General features: G+C 41.3%; 1 protein-coding gene across 1 annotated transcript; it reads left to right on the top strand.

Annotated features, from left to right (window-relative positions):
- The first annotated feature begins 7780 nt into the window (after window positions 1-7780).
- On the top strand, window positions 7781-14603 carry LOC127300303 (uncharacterized). The gene is made up of 6 exons (XM_051330401.2): window positions 7781-8196; window positions 9667-9753; window positions 11031-11204; window positions 11337-11423; window positions 11491-11562; window positions 12449-14603. The coding sequence occupies exons 1-6, from the start codon at window positions 8011-8013 to the stop codon at window positions 14309-14311; spliced, it is 2469 nt and encodes an 822-aa protein (XP_051186361.1). The 5' UTR covers window positions 7781-8010; the 3' UTR covers window positions 14312-14603.
- Window positions 14604-16666: the final 2063 nt, after the last annotated feature.

Here is a 16666-nt window from a genome sequence, read left to right on the forward strand (position 1 = left end):
TAGTTTATTTATGTTTAATTGTGTTTTGTTTAGTTTACTTTTTTCTACTTTTGTCTTGTTTTATTTTTCTTATATACCCAAAAATCCATAAAAATTTGAAGAACCGAAAATCTAAAAAACTGTTGTTATCGAAGAACATGCTAGACCCTCTATGGAACATTTTATAAAATATATAGAATTATATAAGGGTAATGTCATGAGAGGCGCGTTAAAAAGGTTGGATCAAATTGCTAAAAAAATTCTTAAACGCCATGACATAAATTGTTGCTCTGAACATGATACTAAACATCTTAAATTCCAATGTGGCTTTAGTAAAGAAGTTGTAATTATGAATTATCATTGGAATAACTATATTCATCTTGGGTTTGAAGAAGTAGAACAATTTGTCTATTTATGGGAGCTTCTGAAATAGAATCCTTCATGTCTAAAAATTATGAAACATGTATTGCTTGTAAATAACTTAAAGATATGGTCTCTTCTATCCTTGATTATTGCATAGAAATTTTTATCAATAATTGTTATATCATCGATTATAAAGAGAGACTCAATAATGCACAAGAATATTTTCACAATTTGCAGGAACCTGTGGAAGAAGAAATGGTTGAACCTGAAAGCTCATTAGATGAAAAAGAGGAGGAGAGTGATGAAAAAAAGGAGGAAGAATGGATTAGCTACCCATGCCTACCTTCTAATGAGAGTAACTCTTTATCTCTTACACTATTTGATTGTCCACCATGCTTACCAAAGGAAGATGAATGTTATGTTCATGTGGATTCTCTTGAAATATCTACTATGAGTAAAACTTGTGATAAAAATTATGCTCTTGTTATCTATGATAATCCATGCTATTTTGATAAATCTTATGATAATCCTTTAGTTGTGCCTAATTTCTAAATGCATGGTACTAAAGAGTTTTGCTTAGATTTTTTTAATAATAAAGCTCTAGATGATGGTCCTATATTAGTTGATAATATTAATTGCACTACTATGGAATATGAGATTGTGTGAGTCTTGAATTTGTCTTGGATTCCCATACCTCTTGAGAATAATCAATCATCTTGTTATAAAATTGTTAAAAATGGGTTTGAATGTTTTAATCCAGTTATTGTTGAGCTTGATAAAATTATGTGTTTGTAGATCATGAAAAGCATGCTTTATGCGATAGTTATATTGTTGAGTTTATTCATGAGGCTACTGAAAAATGATTATGACAGAGGAAAATATGGTTGTAGAAGTTTTCATGGTACTAAAACACCTCTCTATATGCTAAAAGTTTTGAAGTTACTCCTATTTTATCTTCTTATGCTTGTCACTTTGTTCTTTGTGAATTTATTTGTCTACAAGATTCCTATGTGTAGGAAGTGGGTTAGACTTAAATGTGTTTTGAATTTTCTTCTTGATGCTCCATTTGCTTCATTTACTATTTTTATGAGAGCATCATTAAAACTATCAAGCCTAGCTAAAATGCATTAAAGAAAAGCGTTTATGGGAGACAACCCATTGTTTTATTTATGTAATTTTTCTTTTATGTTGAGTTTTGGAAGTTATTACCTCTGTAATAACCTCTACTTATCATTGTTTATTTCGTTTTTGTGCCAAAAATAGCCTCTAATAGGAAGAAAGTAAGATCCGGGGAAGTCGTTATCCTTAAAATAGATTCTGTGATGTCATCATAAAAAACCGTATGAGCAACCAGTGCTGAATTTTGATCTGCCAATTGTTTTGCATATGCCCCAGGTTATTATCTAACTTTCGTTACTTGAACACTTTTCGAGCTGAGCAACAGAAGATTTTTGAAAAAATCGATCTTTACCTATTGTTCTGTTTTGACATATTTATATCTCCATTTGCATTTGCTTCTTGATCTCTTTCTTATTTTTTTTAGTTCTTTTGAGAGAAAGAGCTTTTCAAAGTTTCTACAATAGCTAAATATTTTAATGGATGTTTGACTTATGTTAGAACTGAACCAAGTAGATTTGTTATTTTGATTGCACTAATGGTGCTAATGAGAATTGTGTGAAGTTTTGTACGAATAAAGTTTTCAAGTGTAGGGAGAGAAAAATGATGTGATGAGATGAATGATGGACAAAAGCTCAAGCTTGGGGATGTCCATGTCACCCCAAGAAATATCCAAGAGGTACAAGCGTCAAAGCTTGGGGATGCCCAAGACATCCCCTTCTTCATCAACAAAGTATCAGGTCATCTTTCAAGACTCTATATTTTTATTGTTTGATATGATACGTGTTAGTCTTGGAGCGTATTTATTTGTCATTTTAGCTTTATTTTGTTTTTTTATGTAGCATATGGTTGGACCCCAACATATTTTTTTGGGAGAGATATACACTCCGTTTTCATTGCATAGAACACTCTAGTTTTCACTCTTGTTGTTCTGCAGGTGTTCTAGTTTGCTAGTACTGCGTTTAGCTCTTGTTCTTTCACTCGAATCATGTTCAGAGCTCATTAGTATTATTTATTTATGTATGATTAGCTCTCTGGTTCATATTAATTTTTATCTCTGAGAGCTATTTCAAATAAGCTGATTGGTGTTGGAGACGAGTAAAATGTTTCATGCTTATAGTGATGCAAAAGGGAGCTTGTTTAGACTATGGCTTAGACTTTAGCATGTCATGGTAGATGTTATTTTTAATCATATGCTTAGTAATTATTGTTGTATCATGACTTGTCTCAAATATCTGAGAGTGCTTAATGCGCCATTGAAAGAATCATGTGTTGTTTCCATCATACAAAAGCATAATATTGTGGTATTCTCCTTCAATGTAGTTATTGGGTCGACTTGGCACATGCTTACACCATGTTGTGACTACAAACCAGTCACCTAATGCCTATATGATCATTTAGTTTTTGATTTGTAATATCACTTTATGCTTTGATTAATAATGTTTTGCCGCTATGCATGATTATGGTTATTATTGCTCTCTTAGTTAGTCGCTCCCTATCTTTTGCTAGCCTTCGCATGTACCGAGTATGAGCTCTCCTCGTGCATCCAACCACCAAAAACAAAAGTTTGTCAATTGTGTCCACCATACCTACCTATATGTGTTATTTCACCAACACTCCAAAGTAAATTGCTTGTGTGCTACCTTTAAACCTTCAAAATTACTACTTGTTTTGTGTTTTGTTTTAGCTCATGAGGAAGTATTGAATGGTTTATTGTCTTTTCATGACTTCACACCTTGACTAGCATGCATAATGTTCTAAATTCCTTAATATTGCAAAAATAGCAAGGCAACCAGGTGCCCATCCCAAATAAAATATAAAATAAACAAATAATGCTCCGCACATTATGTACTGGAGAGATCCTAAATAATGGTGTGCAATGGAGAACTACATGGGAGCCGCTCTTGAGGTCACTATACGAAAGGATGATAGATTGTTGGATGCCATTCATTGACATAGACATGCATACATCTCAAAATACATATTTTCAACACTCCTATTGCTTTCAAAATAAAAAGCTCTAGCACATGAGTAATCTTGCTTCCTTCTGCGCAGGGCCTTTCTTTTACTTTTATGTTGAGTCTTCACCTTCTTGCTTTATGCAGCATTAAGAGTGCATAGTTATCATTCTGTGTATAATATGCATTGTCCCAAAATTTATTATTGATTGATTCGTGATTATGACTATTGTTTTTTCTCAAATTATTTGTATCTAGTCACCCTCTAAACTTTAAAAGTGTCCTGGCATTTATGTTTTGCTACTTCATAAAGGACAAGTTGAATACCACTTTGCTATGTTTTTTATATGCCCATAAAAAGCAATTTCTTTCCGTGCATTATTATTCATGACCTTTTGTTTGAGTTACTTTTCATGTTGTAACATAGTTGCTAAGTTCTATGTTAGAATTTTATCTATCATGTCTATGCTTAGAGTACTTTGATCCCAGCTCACAATGCTTTTACAATAACTTGATCAAGATTGTGTTGGCTCCAGGTCAGCTCAAAACTTATTTTGTTATCACTTACCTACTCGAGCACGAGCAGGAGTTAAGCTTGGGGATGCTGATACGTTGCAAACGTATCTATAAATTTTGATGCTCCATGCTTGTTTTACACCAATTCCAATATGTTTTGTTTACACTTCGTGGCATTTTTATGCATTTTCCGGAACTAACCTATTGAAAAGATTCCACAATGCCAGTTCCCTGTTTTCTGCTGTTTTGTATTTCAGAAAAGTTGTACCGAAAATATTCTCGAAATTGGACGAAACAAAAGCCGAAGTTGCTATTTTACCGAAACGAAGACGAAATCCAGAGGAGAGACGGGGGGGGGGGGGGGCAGGAGCCAGCTAGATCAACCCAAGGTGCGGCCTGGCCTTGGCCCGCGCCTAGGGGTGGTGTGGGGCCACCTGGCGCCCACCGACCTCACCCTTCCGCCTAGAAATTGTCTTCGACGCGAAAACCCTAAAACATCTAGCCTCCGTCCACGAAAAGTTCCATCGCCGCCGCCATCGTCCAAACGAGTTTCGGGGGTCAGAAGTTCTTGTTCCTGCACCCTGCCGGGAGAGGGATTGACCCCCAGAGTCATCTCCATCGACTCCACCGCCTCCACTTCGACTCCATGATGGTTCGTGAGTAGTCCCCTTGGACTACGGGTCTCGGCTGTAGCTAGTTGGTACTCTCTCCCATGTACTGCAATACAATGATCTCATGAGCTGCCTTACATGATTGAGATGCATATGATGTAATCGGTGTTGTGTTTGTTGCGATCTGATAAATTATGGAATTGTGATCAGATTGTTCATCATATCATCATACTACTGTTATTTAAGATCTTGCATGCTCTCCGGTACTTGTAGTTACCTTGATCAAGTAGTTTCCTATATCTCCAAGAGGAAGTATTTATGCTCGATAGTGGGTTCATGCCTCTAGTTTTCTGGAAGAGTGACAATAACTTCTAAGCTTGTAGATGTGCTGTTGCTACTAGGGAGAAAACAACAATGTTTTTTCTAAGGATAATTCTATTATTTACTTTACACACATTGCTTAATGCGATAATTTGTTGCTTGTAACTTAATACTTGAAGGGGTTCGGATGATAACCTGAAGGTGGATTATTAGTCATAGACGCAGTTGGATTACAGTCTATGTATTATTTTGTAATGCCCAATTAAATACTACAGTAGCCTTTATCTTATCATAGCATGCATTGTCATGCCCTCACAATTATCAATTGCCCAACTGTAATTTGTTCACCCAACACATGTTATTTGGAGACTTACCACTAGTGTAGATAGCTGGGAACCCCGGTCCTTCTGTCATCATCATTGCTCTACAATCAACTCCGCACTGGAATACTTTCTGGTGCAATCTCCTCTCTGCTACTGCTGTTGTGTTACTATTGTCATTGTTCTCATATTACTGCTGCTTTCACATCACCCCTGTTACTAGTGCTTTTCCAGGTGCCGCTGAACTGACAACTCCGATGTTAAGGCTTACAAGTATTCTTTACCTCCCCTTGTGTCGAATCAATAAATTTGGGTTTGTTTCCCTCGAAGACTGTTGCGATCCCCTATACTTGTGGGTCATCAACCCCCATATTAAAAAAAATCCGGGCCAGCCAGATTCGCGCCGCGGAAACCCCAAGTTCACGGGTTGGCGAGGCTATGCGAGCACGGATCCCATCTCTTTCCACGCGTTGGCGCGAAGGAACATTCAACTCCTCCTCTTTCCCCTATCCACACCTCCTGCCACCGCCACGCGTCGACGCAGATCCCGGCCACCGCGGGTCGTCCCCTTTGATTCTGCCCGATAGGAATACTCCGGCCGCCTCGCTGCATCCATCCTGCCCGCCGGAGTGCCCGCATCCCCAACACATCCGCTGGAATCGGCTGCGGATTCGCCGCTGCCGAGCTCCTAACTTCCTCGTCGTGCGCGCTTGCAGATGGAAACGTGCATGCTGTTTTTATTGGAGGATTCGTCCTCCTCCGACGACTCCGATTTGGAGGAGTTGCTTGATGATGACGTGGAGCAAACGGCGTGATCCTCGCGACGAAGGAGATCTTGGACGTGAGGCCGAAGAAGAGGAAGGGGTCAACCATGGGGCAGCTGTGCATCCCCCGTAACATCGCTCTTTGGCACAATTTGCTCATCCGGTATTACTTCGCCGAGGTACCCACATATCCGCCCCATCTCTTTCGCTGCCAGTACCGAATGCGTAGATCTTTGTTCAACAAGATCGTTGATGCATGCGAGAGCAATACGCGCTACTTAAAGCCAGTCTCATAGGATTTAGTGCTCACCAAAAGATATCCGCCATCATGCGCATCTTCGCCTACAACATTCCGGTAGACTGCCGATGAGTATCTTCGCATAGGCGAAGATACAACGATAGAATTTGTTTGTCGTTTTCGCAAGGTTATGATGCGTGTGAATGGGCCGACATATCTTCGAGCTCCCAATGAAGAAGATACCATTAGATTAATGGCGGAGAACGAACACCGAGGTTGGCCGGGTATGCTAGGTAACATTGATTGTATGCATTGGATATGGAAAAATTGTCCAAAAGCTTGGCAAGGCTTGTACTGTGGCAGGACCAAAGAATCAACGACCGTGCTTGAGGAAGTTGCATCACATGATCTTTGGATTTGGCATAATTTTTTTGGTTTGCCGGGTTCTCTTAATGATATCAATGTGCTGCATAGATTCCATCTTCTTTCCCGGCTAGCTAAAGGTGATGCCCCGGCTTGCAACTACACCGTCAATGGGAGGGAGTACACAATGGGGTACCACCTTGCCGATGGTATATACCCGGATTGGGTTTCATTTGTGAAGACCATCAGGATGCCAAGGAACATAGCTGAAGCTGAGTTTGCAAAAGCACAAGAGGTAGGTTGAAAAGACATTGAGCGGGCTTTTGGTGTTTTGCAAGCTAGATTTGCAATAGTCCGAGGTCCAACCCGATTTTGGGATATGGATACCCTCAAGAACATCATGACCACTTGTGTGATTCTACGCAATATGATCATCAAGGATGAGAGGGGTTTGAACTTATCAGTTTTCTTTGATAATGTTGGCACCTGGGTCAAACCTTCTAGAAATGTGGTATTTCTTGAAACATACCGTCTGATTGAGAATGATAAGTCAGCAGAACAACTTCAACAAGATCTCATTCAACACCATTGCCAGAGGCACACCAACTAGGATTTATTGCTATTTCCAATCATTTGTTATTTGTTGAATTGTTGTTGTATCATTTGATTCATATTGTCTCAAAAATATTTGCGGGCTGAAAAACGGTCGTTCGGCACGTCTAGCGCGCGCGACCGTTTTTCAGCCCGCAAAACGCGTAGGGGGTGGCCTAGATACGCCTATTTGAAATTTGGGGTTTAGAGCATGAAAGTGATAGGAAACTGTCGTGACACATTCCATAATCAACCTTATAAAAGCTTCATTGAAACCCATTCTTCTCATCATGCCCTCTAGAAAAGGTCACTCTACCCTGTCATATGCTTTACTCATATTAAGTTTGAGTGCCATAAAACCATCTTTTCCCTTCCTTTTCCTCCTCATATGGTGTGACATCTCGTATGCTAAGATTGTATTATCCGATATAAGCCTCCCGGGACAAAGACACTCTAATTTAGCGAAATGATATCTCCCAAAATATGTTCTAGACGATTGGCGATGACCTTGAAAATAAGTTTGTACACCACGTTTGATAATCGAGCACCGGGGCATGTTTTGGACGAGCGAGGCAGGCAGGCAGGCAGGTCTTCTGGAATGGCAGTATCGTAAATGTACCATGAAATCAGGGAAAGGAAAGCAACTCCCTCTTCTCTCTCTATCCATCGCCTTCGTTTCCATCTCGCCTCTCTCCCTCCCTCCCCCACTCCCTGCCGTCTCCCGTCGCCGTCGCGCTCAAACCCTAGCCCTCCCACCACCACTCCAAACCCTACTCATACTGCTCCGATTCGCCGGAGTCGCCTCGCGGTTCCCGCATCTGGCCCCGCACTCCCGATTCAACCACCGCGCGCCCGGCGAGATCCAGCCGGATGGAGCCCGCGGCGCCGAAGGAGGCGCCGCCCACCCAGCCGCAGCCCGCGGCGGAGGAGGACGGGACGCTCTCCGCGACTGCGGCCATGGCCAGGGACGCCGCCGTGCAGTTCCAGAGCCGCCGCTACGCCGAGTGCGCCGAGGTGCTCGCGCAGCTCCTGCTCAAGAAGGAGGGCGACCCTAAGGTGCGCGATTCCAGCTCTGCTTTTTGTTTTTGTTTTGCTTTCCTACGCCTAGGCACGCGATGCGGGTTAGGAGGTTCCGCGATCGATTCATCTAGTTAACTGACCACCACACAGCGAATCCCGCACCTCGCTGGATTTGTTGTGGCGGCCCGTTTGCTCAGCGAGGAATTTCCAGTCCTGCTTGCTTGCTTGCTTGCTTGCTTGATGTTTCCGTGACTGGTCGCCGTGCTTATATATGATTGCTCAGTCTATGTTTGGTTCATGTGAATTGGGCGGTGTGCATGTTTTAGTTGTGCCCATGGCTCTCCTCCCCAGGTGGGTGGTGTGAGCCTGGATACCCTTGGGTCAAACTCACCAGTTAGCATGTTTCTAAGCGATTGGGGGTGTGATTGTTTGTTGCGCATATGCACAATGTGTCCATCTGCTGCGTATCTCTATGTTGCCATTGTTCATAGGATTGTCGCATGATGATTCACTAGCATCTTAATGTGCTTGACTGCTTGTGTTAGATTAGTGCCCGTTCGTACTTGTTTGTATGAACGGTTATGTGCACGTGGGTGTTCGGTGGTGCATATGAATGTCAACTGGGCTTGCGATTGGGCTCGTCTGTGTTTCTCATTTGCCTGATATTAGTTAGCCATGTTGTACATAATACTTGAAGCATAGGTGAAGTTTTGTTTAAGCTTGTTCTGTTAGGTTATAATTTTGAAGGAGAAACTTTCCTCCAAATGGATGGGGAAAATGGTGAAACTGTTGCCTAATATTTTTGTATTCCACTGAATATGCTTTTGTGTTTTCTAGACTACATTAGGTACTCTAGAAAGGTCATAGCAAGGTATTGAAACTTTTTAACTGGTACTCGCCAGGTTACTCACCGTGTAACTCTGTTTGGTAACTGATTTTTCTATTTCAATCCTTATGTATTGTATACTCTCTTTGTCCCATAAAGGATTTCTTAGAATAGGTAATGAATCTGACTTGATGTTTATTGGCTGCATATGAAATAATAGTCAACACATATTGACTGGCCACTGCCCCTACAACAATATTTAGAATAGGACTTCATGATCAACAAGTGAATTATCAATAATGTTTAGACTTTAGCTCTAAACATCTGCAGAACATTGAGCACAATTGCACATTTTCTAAATCCAATGCCTGGAGCATCCGAATCAATCCTCTCCACTTGTGCTCACAGCCATTGCTGCACTGTATCTCTGTGCACTAACAGCTTTAATCGATCCGTTACCCAGTCCGTTAGCTGATTATGACTGATTATACCAACTGATCAGCCTGTCATATCTAGTAAGCCTTTTACCTACTCGATTTTGCTTACTCCTAACCCGTGAGGGTACTTGGAGTATATGACTTAGTCAATATATTTTTCTGTAGTGATTGTATTGTTTCCTTATTATGAGAATGATAATTTTTGTTATTGTTGCATCTGATGCCACAATTTTAATTTTTCAGGTTCTTCATAATATGGCCATCACAGAATCGTTTTTGGATGGTTGTCCTGATCCAAAGAAGCTGATTGAAGTCCTAAGGAATGTTAAGGTTAGTGAATCTGCATACTGATTTTCCATTCAGATTTGGGAATAGAGAGAAGTGCTTTGTGCTCTCCATGTAAGCCTGAACTGACAACCACAATTGGAACCTTTTAGTGACTCTGGTGCAGTTGAAACCTCATCTGTTTTTCATGTCTGTTAGGTAATAGATATCATCAACCTGTGATAGTTTGAAATGGAAAAAATGCAGTCGGGGTAGTGAAATTTTCCCTTTTCATGCGTGATTAATAACTACTATTGCTGGTCTTTTCGCTTGTAAACTTGGTTCGAGTATTATTTTTTGTCATTAGAGATTAAACGTTCCTTTCTACTCATGAATTTTACTGGTATATGCATTGGTACACAAAACAAGGGCTCTGCATGGCATGGGTGTCAAGTATCGATTCACATAACTAAATGGTACAGGATATACGTTCCTGTATTCATGAGTGCTTTTATTCCATATGTGTAGACCAAACGTCTGTGTATTTTATTCTGGATGGTTCATAAATTTGTGTGCAATCAAGACCTCGGATTCCTACTGTCCTCGAATCATGGTGGTTCTACTCCGTAAATCTTGCCCAAAAAATGTGTTATATTGGAGGATTCAATGATTCATGATTCAAGGTTTTTCGTTTGCCGCTGTAGTGAAGTGAAGAACCAAAATTCCTACTGCTAGGTGATAAAAAGCTTTAAATCTGTGTGCGTGCAACTTGCTTCAAAATTTGCTAGCCACATTTGATATCTCTTGGTTTATGATATTTGGTGTAACACAGTTGTTATAACTTACATGTAGAGACTGGCTGCAATAGTTCGTCTACCTCTGCAATTCATCCATAGTGTTTAACTGGGCCCTGAAACAACTTGCCTTTCTTCCATCCTTTGAAAGTTCGAATTGGTAGGGATAGAACTCGTTGCAATACAGTTCCGTGAACCAGTATTCTGTTAGAGAATTGCCTGCTTCTTTATCAGCAAATGCCACTTGTAATCAATAATTTAATTGCTTGCATGCCCACACATGCGCTGCAACGTTGAAGTAGCTATATTCTAACTGCGTATTTTGAGTAATTGATGCAAAATGATGTTATACTAGTTTTTTTTTTACATCGTATTATATGTTGAATTACATCATCTCATGATTGATTGGCATATGCTAATGTACTCTGGTGTTTACCTGTACTCATCTACCAATGTTGATGTGCCATTTCATTGTACTATGCCGCTTGTTTTATTTTCAAATTTCGCAGTTTGTGGAAATTCTAATGTTGTATGAATACATGCATTCAGAAAAGAAGTGACGAGCTTGCCTGTTCATCTAGAGAACAAGCTGATTCTGCCAATGGAGTAGGCAACAATACTTCCGAACCAAGAGGCAGTGGGATTGCACCATTGATTTCTGCTGCACATAATGCAACAGCCTATGGAGACGAGTTTGACACAACCATAATAACATTCAACACTGTATGTTCTTTTGTTTCAATTATTAGGATTTCTAGTCTGTGGTTTTCTTTATTGAAGTTACGTTTTTGCCAATGCAAGCTATAGCTGAAGGCATGCTGATGTTTGTGATTATTGACTTGAATAAATTTCCAGGCTCTTATCCTTTATCATCTTCATGATTATGAAACTTCACTGTCCACTTTGGAGCCATTGTACCGAAACATTGAACCGATTGATGAGGTATGTTGTTGCTTAGTAAGCTAGACGTTGCTGCCATTCTCTAATTATTTTGTTTTCTCTGCTGCAGACAACTGCTCTTCATGTATGCTTTCTGTTGTTGGATATTACATTAGCTTTGCAAGATGCATCAAAAGCTGCGGTAAGTTTTTTTCTTCACTGCTGTACAATCTGCACTTGACATCTATGACTGTCTGCACTAAAATTAGTAACTTCTTTGCAAATATTCGTTGTGGGCTTATGGTATTTTGCCATTGCATGTTCCTGCAAATGCACATTGTGTCATAACTTCTCCATTTGACACAGCAAGATGACCTGACAGTAGAGAGTAGACTAACTGTTTTTGGTTTATGCAATATTACCAATGCTATCTACTTTGTCCTCACATGCTTCACCGAGCAAGTATATCCTGCCACAACATGCAGTTTTCATATATGCAAAGTTGTACTGATACTCCCAGTATGGCAGTACCTTATTATGGTATTTTGCCATTGTATGCTCCTGCAAATGGACAATGCGTCGTAGCTTCTCCATTTAGCCAAGCAAGATGACCTGACAGTAGGCTAGTTGTTTTCTGATGACACCCCAATTTATTACTATTTTATGCAATATTACCAGTGCTATCTACTTTGTCCCCATATGCTTCACCGAGCAAGTATAGCCTGCCACAACATGCAGTTTTTATGTATGCAAAGTTGTACTGATACTCCCAGTATGGCAGTACCTTATTATGAGATTATTCCTGATAAATGATACAACTTGAAAGAGGGGAGAGAATCAGAGAGGGGATGGCTGATCTCGAAGCTCCTTTTGTCTGTTAGATTTTATTGGGGAGAATCAAGATTATAGTTATGTTCTCCTTTGATTTGATCTGCATCAGAATTCTTGAGCTTAGCGCTGTTAGATTTAGTTGGGATTTTAACTTGTATGGCAAGCTATAGCATGTGTTAGCCCCTTCCTTTCCGAAGTCGCAGCATTCACTTTTGTTTAGATGGTTCTTTGTTCATCTTTATGTTTTTATTTTACAGGGTATCATTCAATACTTGGAAAGATCATTTGGAGTAGCTATTACAGTGAACCACAATGAAGTTACTAGCACAGTTCAGCCGCAATCTGCTCAACTGAAATCTCCTGCAAGAAGTAGCACACCTCCAGATTCTGATTCAAATACGTGTGCTGCTGGATCTGAGATTCTTTCAGTTGGAAGTTTCTCAGATGATACACTGGAGTTTGAATCTCTTTACTCTACTTTGGATGGTGGAAATCACCTGAGCAGACCTATCTTAAATGAGTTCCCAAGGCCATCAGCTGATCTTGCTGCCACTGCTGCTGATTTGAAAGTTAGACTACAAATTTATAAAGTCCGGCTTTTACTTCTTACAAGAAACCTGAAGGTTGCCAAGCGAGAACTCAAAGTTCTAATGAACATGGCACGTGGTAGGGATTCATCAACAGAGCTTCTCTTGAAGTCCCAGCTGGAGTATGCCCGAGGAAATTATCGGAAGGCTGTGAAGCTGTTGAGCACGCCCAATAATCGGACTGAACCAGTGATGCTTGCCATGTTCTACAACAATCTTGGTTGTATACTCCACCAACAGAGATCGTACCATACCTCAATATTGTGCTTCAGCAAAGCACTGAAGTATAGCTTAGCTCTTCGTTCAGATAAACCATTGAAGCTGTCTACATTATCACAAGACAAATCTTGTCTTGTATCATACAACTGCGGCATCCAACATTTGATGTGTGGTAAACCACTGTTAGCAGCTCGTTGTTTTCGTGAAGCCCTGCCACTCTTGCACCATCGACCCCTCTTTTGGCTTCGTTTTGCCGAGTGTAGCCTGCTAGCTCTGGAAAAGGGCCTCCTTACTGCAAGAGGTGCTACTTCATGCAATGATGAGATTGAAATTCATGTTGTGGGGTCAGGGAAATGGAGAAATTTAGTTATCAATCCGGTGAACTCAGCAAGTCATTATTCAGATTCTGGGGGTTCAGATGAAAATGGAAATTTGATATCACTTAGATTTGCTCGACAGTGTCTACTCAATGCCCAACTACTAATGGATGCTTGTGAGCAGAAAAAAATGGTGATTGCATCAGATGCAGAGGATTGCAACCAAGGAGCACAATGCCAGAAAAGTTCAGGCCAGAAGAACACAATTAGTCTGGAATCCAAAGTACCTTCTGGTCCAACAACTAATGCAAATGGAGAACAAAAGGGAGTGGCAATCCTGAATGCCACTATGCAGAGCTCTCTTGCTATGTATGATGACATCTGTAGGAAAGAGAACCTCAGAATTCGACAAGCCATCCTGGGGGACCTGGCGTTCATTGAATTATGTCTGGAGAATCCTTTGAAAGCTTTGTCTACCGCCAAGTCGCTGATGCAGCTTCCAGAATGCTCGAGAATGTACTTATTCCTTGGCCATGTATATGCAGCTGAAGCATTGTGTGCGCTAAATAGGCCAAAGGAGGCTGCGGAGCAGTTGACTGTTTATTTGAGAGATGACAATGATGTTGAGTTACCCTACAGTGTTGAGAATCATGAGAAGGCCCCTGTTGAGAAAGACAGTGATGGTGAAGACACGGTCGCTCCTACTGTCACAAAGCTCACCTTAGAAGAAACTCAGCATTCAGTGTCTCTCAAGCCTGAGGAAGCCTGTGGTGTTGTGTATGTTGACCTAGGCATGACTGCTGCAGTGCAGGGAGATCTTGAGCAGGCCAGCTACATGGTGGGCCGGGGTTTGGCGTTGTTGCCCAACAACCCTAGGGCATTGCTAGCATCCGTTTATGTGGACCTTCTGCAAGGGAAGGCGCAAGAAGCTATTGGCAAGTTGAGGAGGTGTAGAAACGTGAGATTTAGAACCAGTAGTGTAGCAACCAGCAGATAAGACTTAGCCTCATTTCGATGAATTCTCTGTAGTTGGTAATTGCCATTTCTTTCCGTCGGACCTTGACCACATGCAGATCGTAATGTTTTTCCTGTGTACCATACATAAGAAAAAAAGACTGTAGATCTCCTCCCCCTTCGCTACCTTTAGCTTTTCCAGATTCAGGGGTTGTAATTTGTTGAGGTTACTCAAGTTCTACTCTGCTGCTCTTTGGACTGAAGAGAGGTGAACTGATGGCATACCGTCTGATATTCGTTTATATTCAGGAAAAACACGCGAAAGATTTAGAATCTGAGACCTTAAGTATATATTCCGGTGCATCTGTTACTTGAAGTATCACTTGCACGCAGCTGTGTTTCCTGTTTCCTTGTCGAGATGACATCGTTATAGATATGGAGATTTGTGTTCAACTCTAAATGGGTAAACTACAAGCGTACCTGCCTTAAAATCTGTGCAATATCCGAACGAATGATATATCCTTGTGGTATGTGTAGGGTTTACCAATGGTACTCATAGTGGGAGTAATTTTTGATGATATAATATGTCATTTTAAATAAAGCACATCTTCGGCGGTGCGACCCATCGTTCAATTCTTTCTGTTTGGATGGTGTTGTGGACATAACAACTTGCCAGACCATTGCCCCTCAGTGGCGCACCCATTCGGTCCGTGCGGGCAGTTGGCCTTTGGCGGACAATTTCATCAACATATTTACAACAAAATGGGAGCAATAAAAAAAATTAGTTTATAAATATAAATAGTTCACAACCACATAGTTTCACAGACAAGATGATTTGACTAACCATGTTGGTTTCCCACATGAACCCACATATGTCAAATCGGCTTGAAGCTGGTTATGAGTGGTTCGAGATCACGCAACTAGCTAGCCGGATGACAAGTATTTAGATAAGCGGTCAATGCGAGCGATTATAAGAGTGGAGCCCTTCTTCCCTTATGTCTGCAAGCCGGATCTATAGTGTTGAGGATATCTAATGATGCACATACATGAACTGTTCCGCCGCCCGGGCTGTGGCGCAACCAGGCCACCCTAAAATTCCCCAACCTTGGTATAGATGTTGTCACATGCTCGTCTTCAACGATCATGTTGTGCATGTTTACACATGTTGTCATCATCTTCCACATCCTTTTCGTGCTCCAGGTTCTAGCACGGTACCTAACAATAGGCCACCGTGACTAAAGCACACCAAAATGCCCTTCCACATCCTTCCGAGCAACCTCTTGCTCTTTGGCGAACCTTTTAAATTTCGCATCTTTAGGGTTGCAGAAGGATAGATGCCATCAATTAGATAATAACCCTTGTCATAGGGATTATCATTGCTCTCATAGGCAACCTGCGGAGCATATCCTTTCGCAAGCTTAGCAAATACGGGTGAGCATTAGAGCACACTGATATCATTGTTAGATCCTGTTATGCCCAAGGAGTGCCAAAATCCACAGATCATATAATGCAGCTGCCTCTAATATGACTGTGCACCCCTCTACATGACATGTGAAGTGTCTTGCCAACCAAAAGGACAATTTTTCCATTCCCAATGTATGCAGTGTATGATGACAAACATCCCACAAAAGCCTCTCTTTTCGTTAATGGACAAGAGGCGGGTAGTGTCTTTAGTGTTTGGCTCTCTCGGATAAAGTTTGCCAAACACCGCAATTACTGCGCTGCAAAACCTGTACATGGCCTCAAGGCATGTAGACTCGCTCGTGCGTATGTACTCATCAACAAGATCACATGGTACTTCATATGCAAGCTCTCGAATGTACGAAAAACATTTTTGGTAAGAGGATAAACCAACCTTACCAGTAGCATCGAGCTTGGACTCGAAATACTCATCATATGCCCTCACGCCACCGAGAATCTCCAAGAAAAAAGTTCTGGACATCCGATAGCGAGATGGACTATCTTCGCTTTTAACACCGGATCGCTTACGTTGAAATAGTCCTCATAAGACGCACGTGTCCACCTTCTCAATCACGATATGGTGTTTGCCTTGCACTTCTATGTAGTGGTTGTGCATCATGCTTCCAGCGATAAACAACAGTTCAGTCTCACCGTCGGACTCCTTATATGATGATGATCCGATGACATTCTTGTAGAAAAACCCGACTGCCTCACTACCGATTTGCATAAGAAGATGTCGTTGGTCAGTTTATGGATGCATTGTCAATGTTCATGCCTACGCTCGTGCGAATCAAGAGAAATAAATTTAGGCGGCGAACATACCTGAAATGCGGTCAGTCGACTGGACGAGCAGATTGTGGACGCACAGGCTAGTGACGCGACTGAGCATGTGGCCAACGAAGAGTAGGTGTCGCGGCTGGTTGATGGCTTGCAAGAA

The sequence above is a fragment of the Lolium perenne genome, chromosome 5, assembly GCF_019359855.2.
Source record: "Lolium perenne isolate Kyuss_39 chromosome 5, Kyuss_2.0, whole genome shotgun sequence".
In the NCBI taxonomy this organism is placed as follows: Eukaryota; Viridiplantae; Streptophyta; class Magnoliopsida; order Poales; family Poaceae; genus Lolium; species Lolium perenne.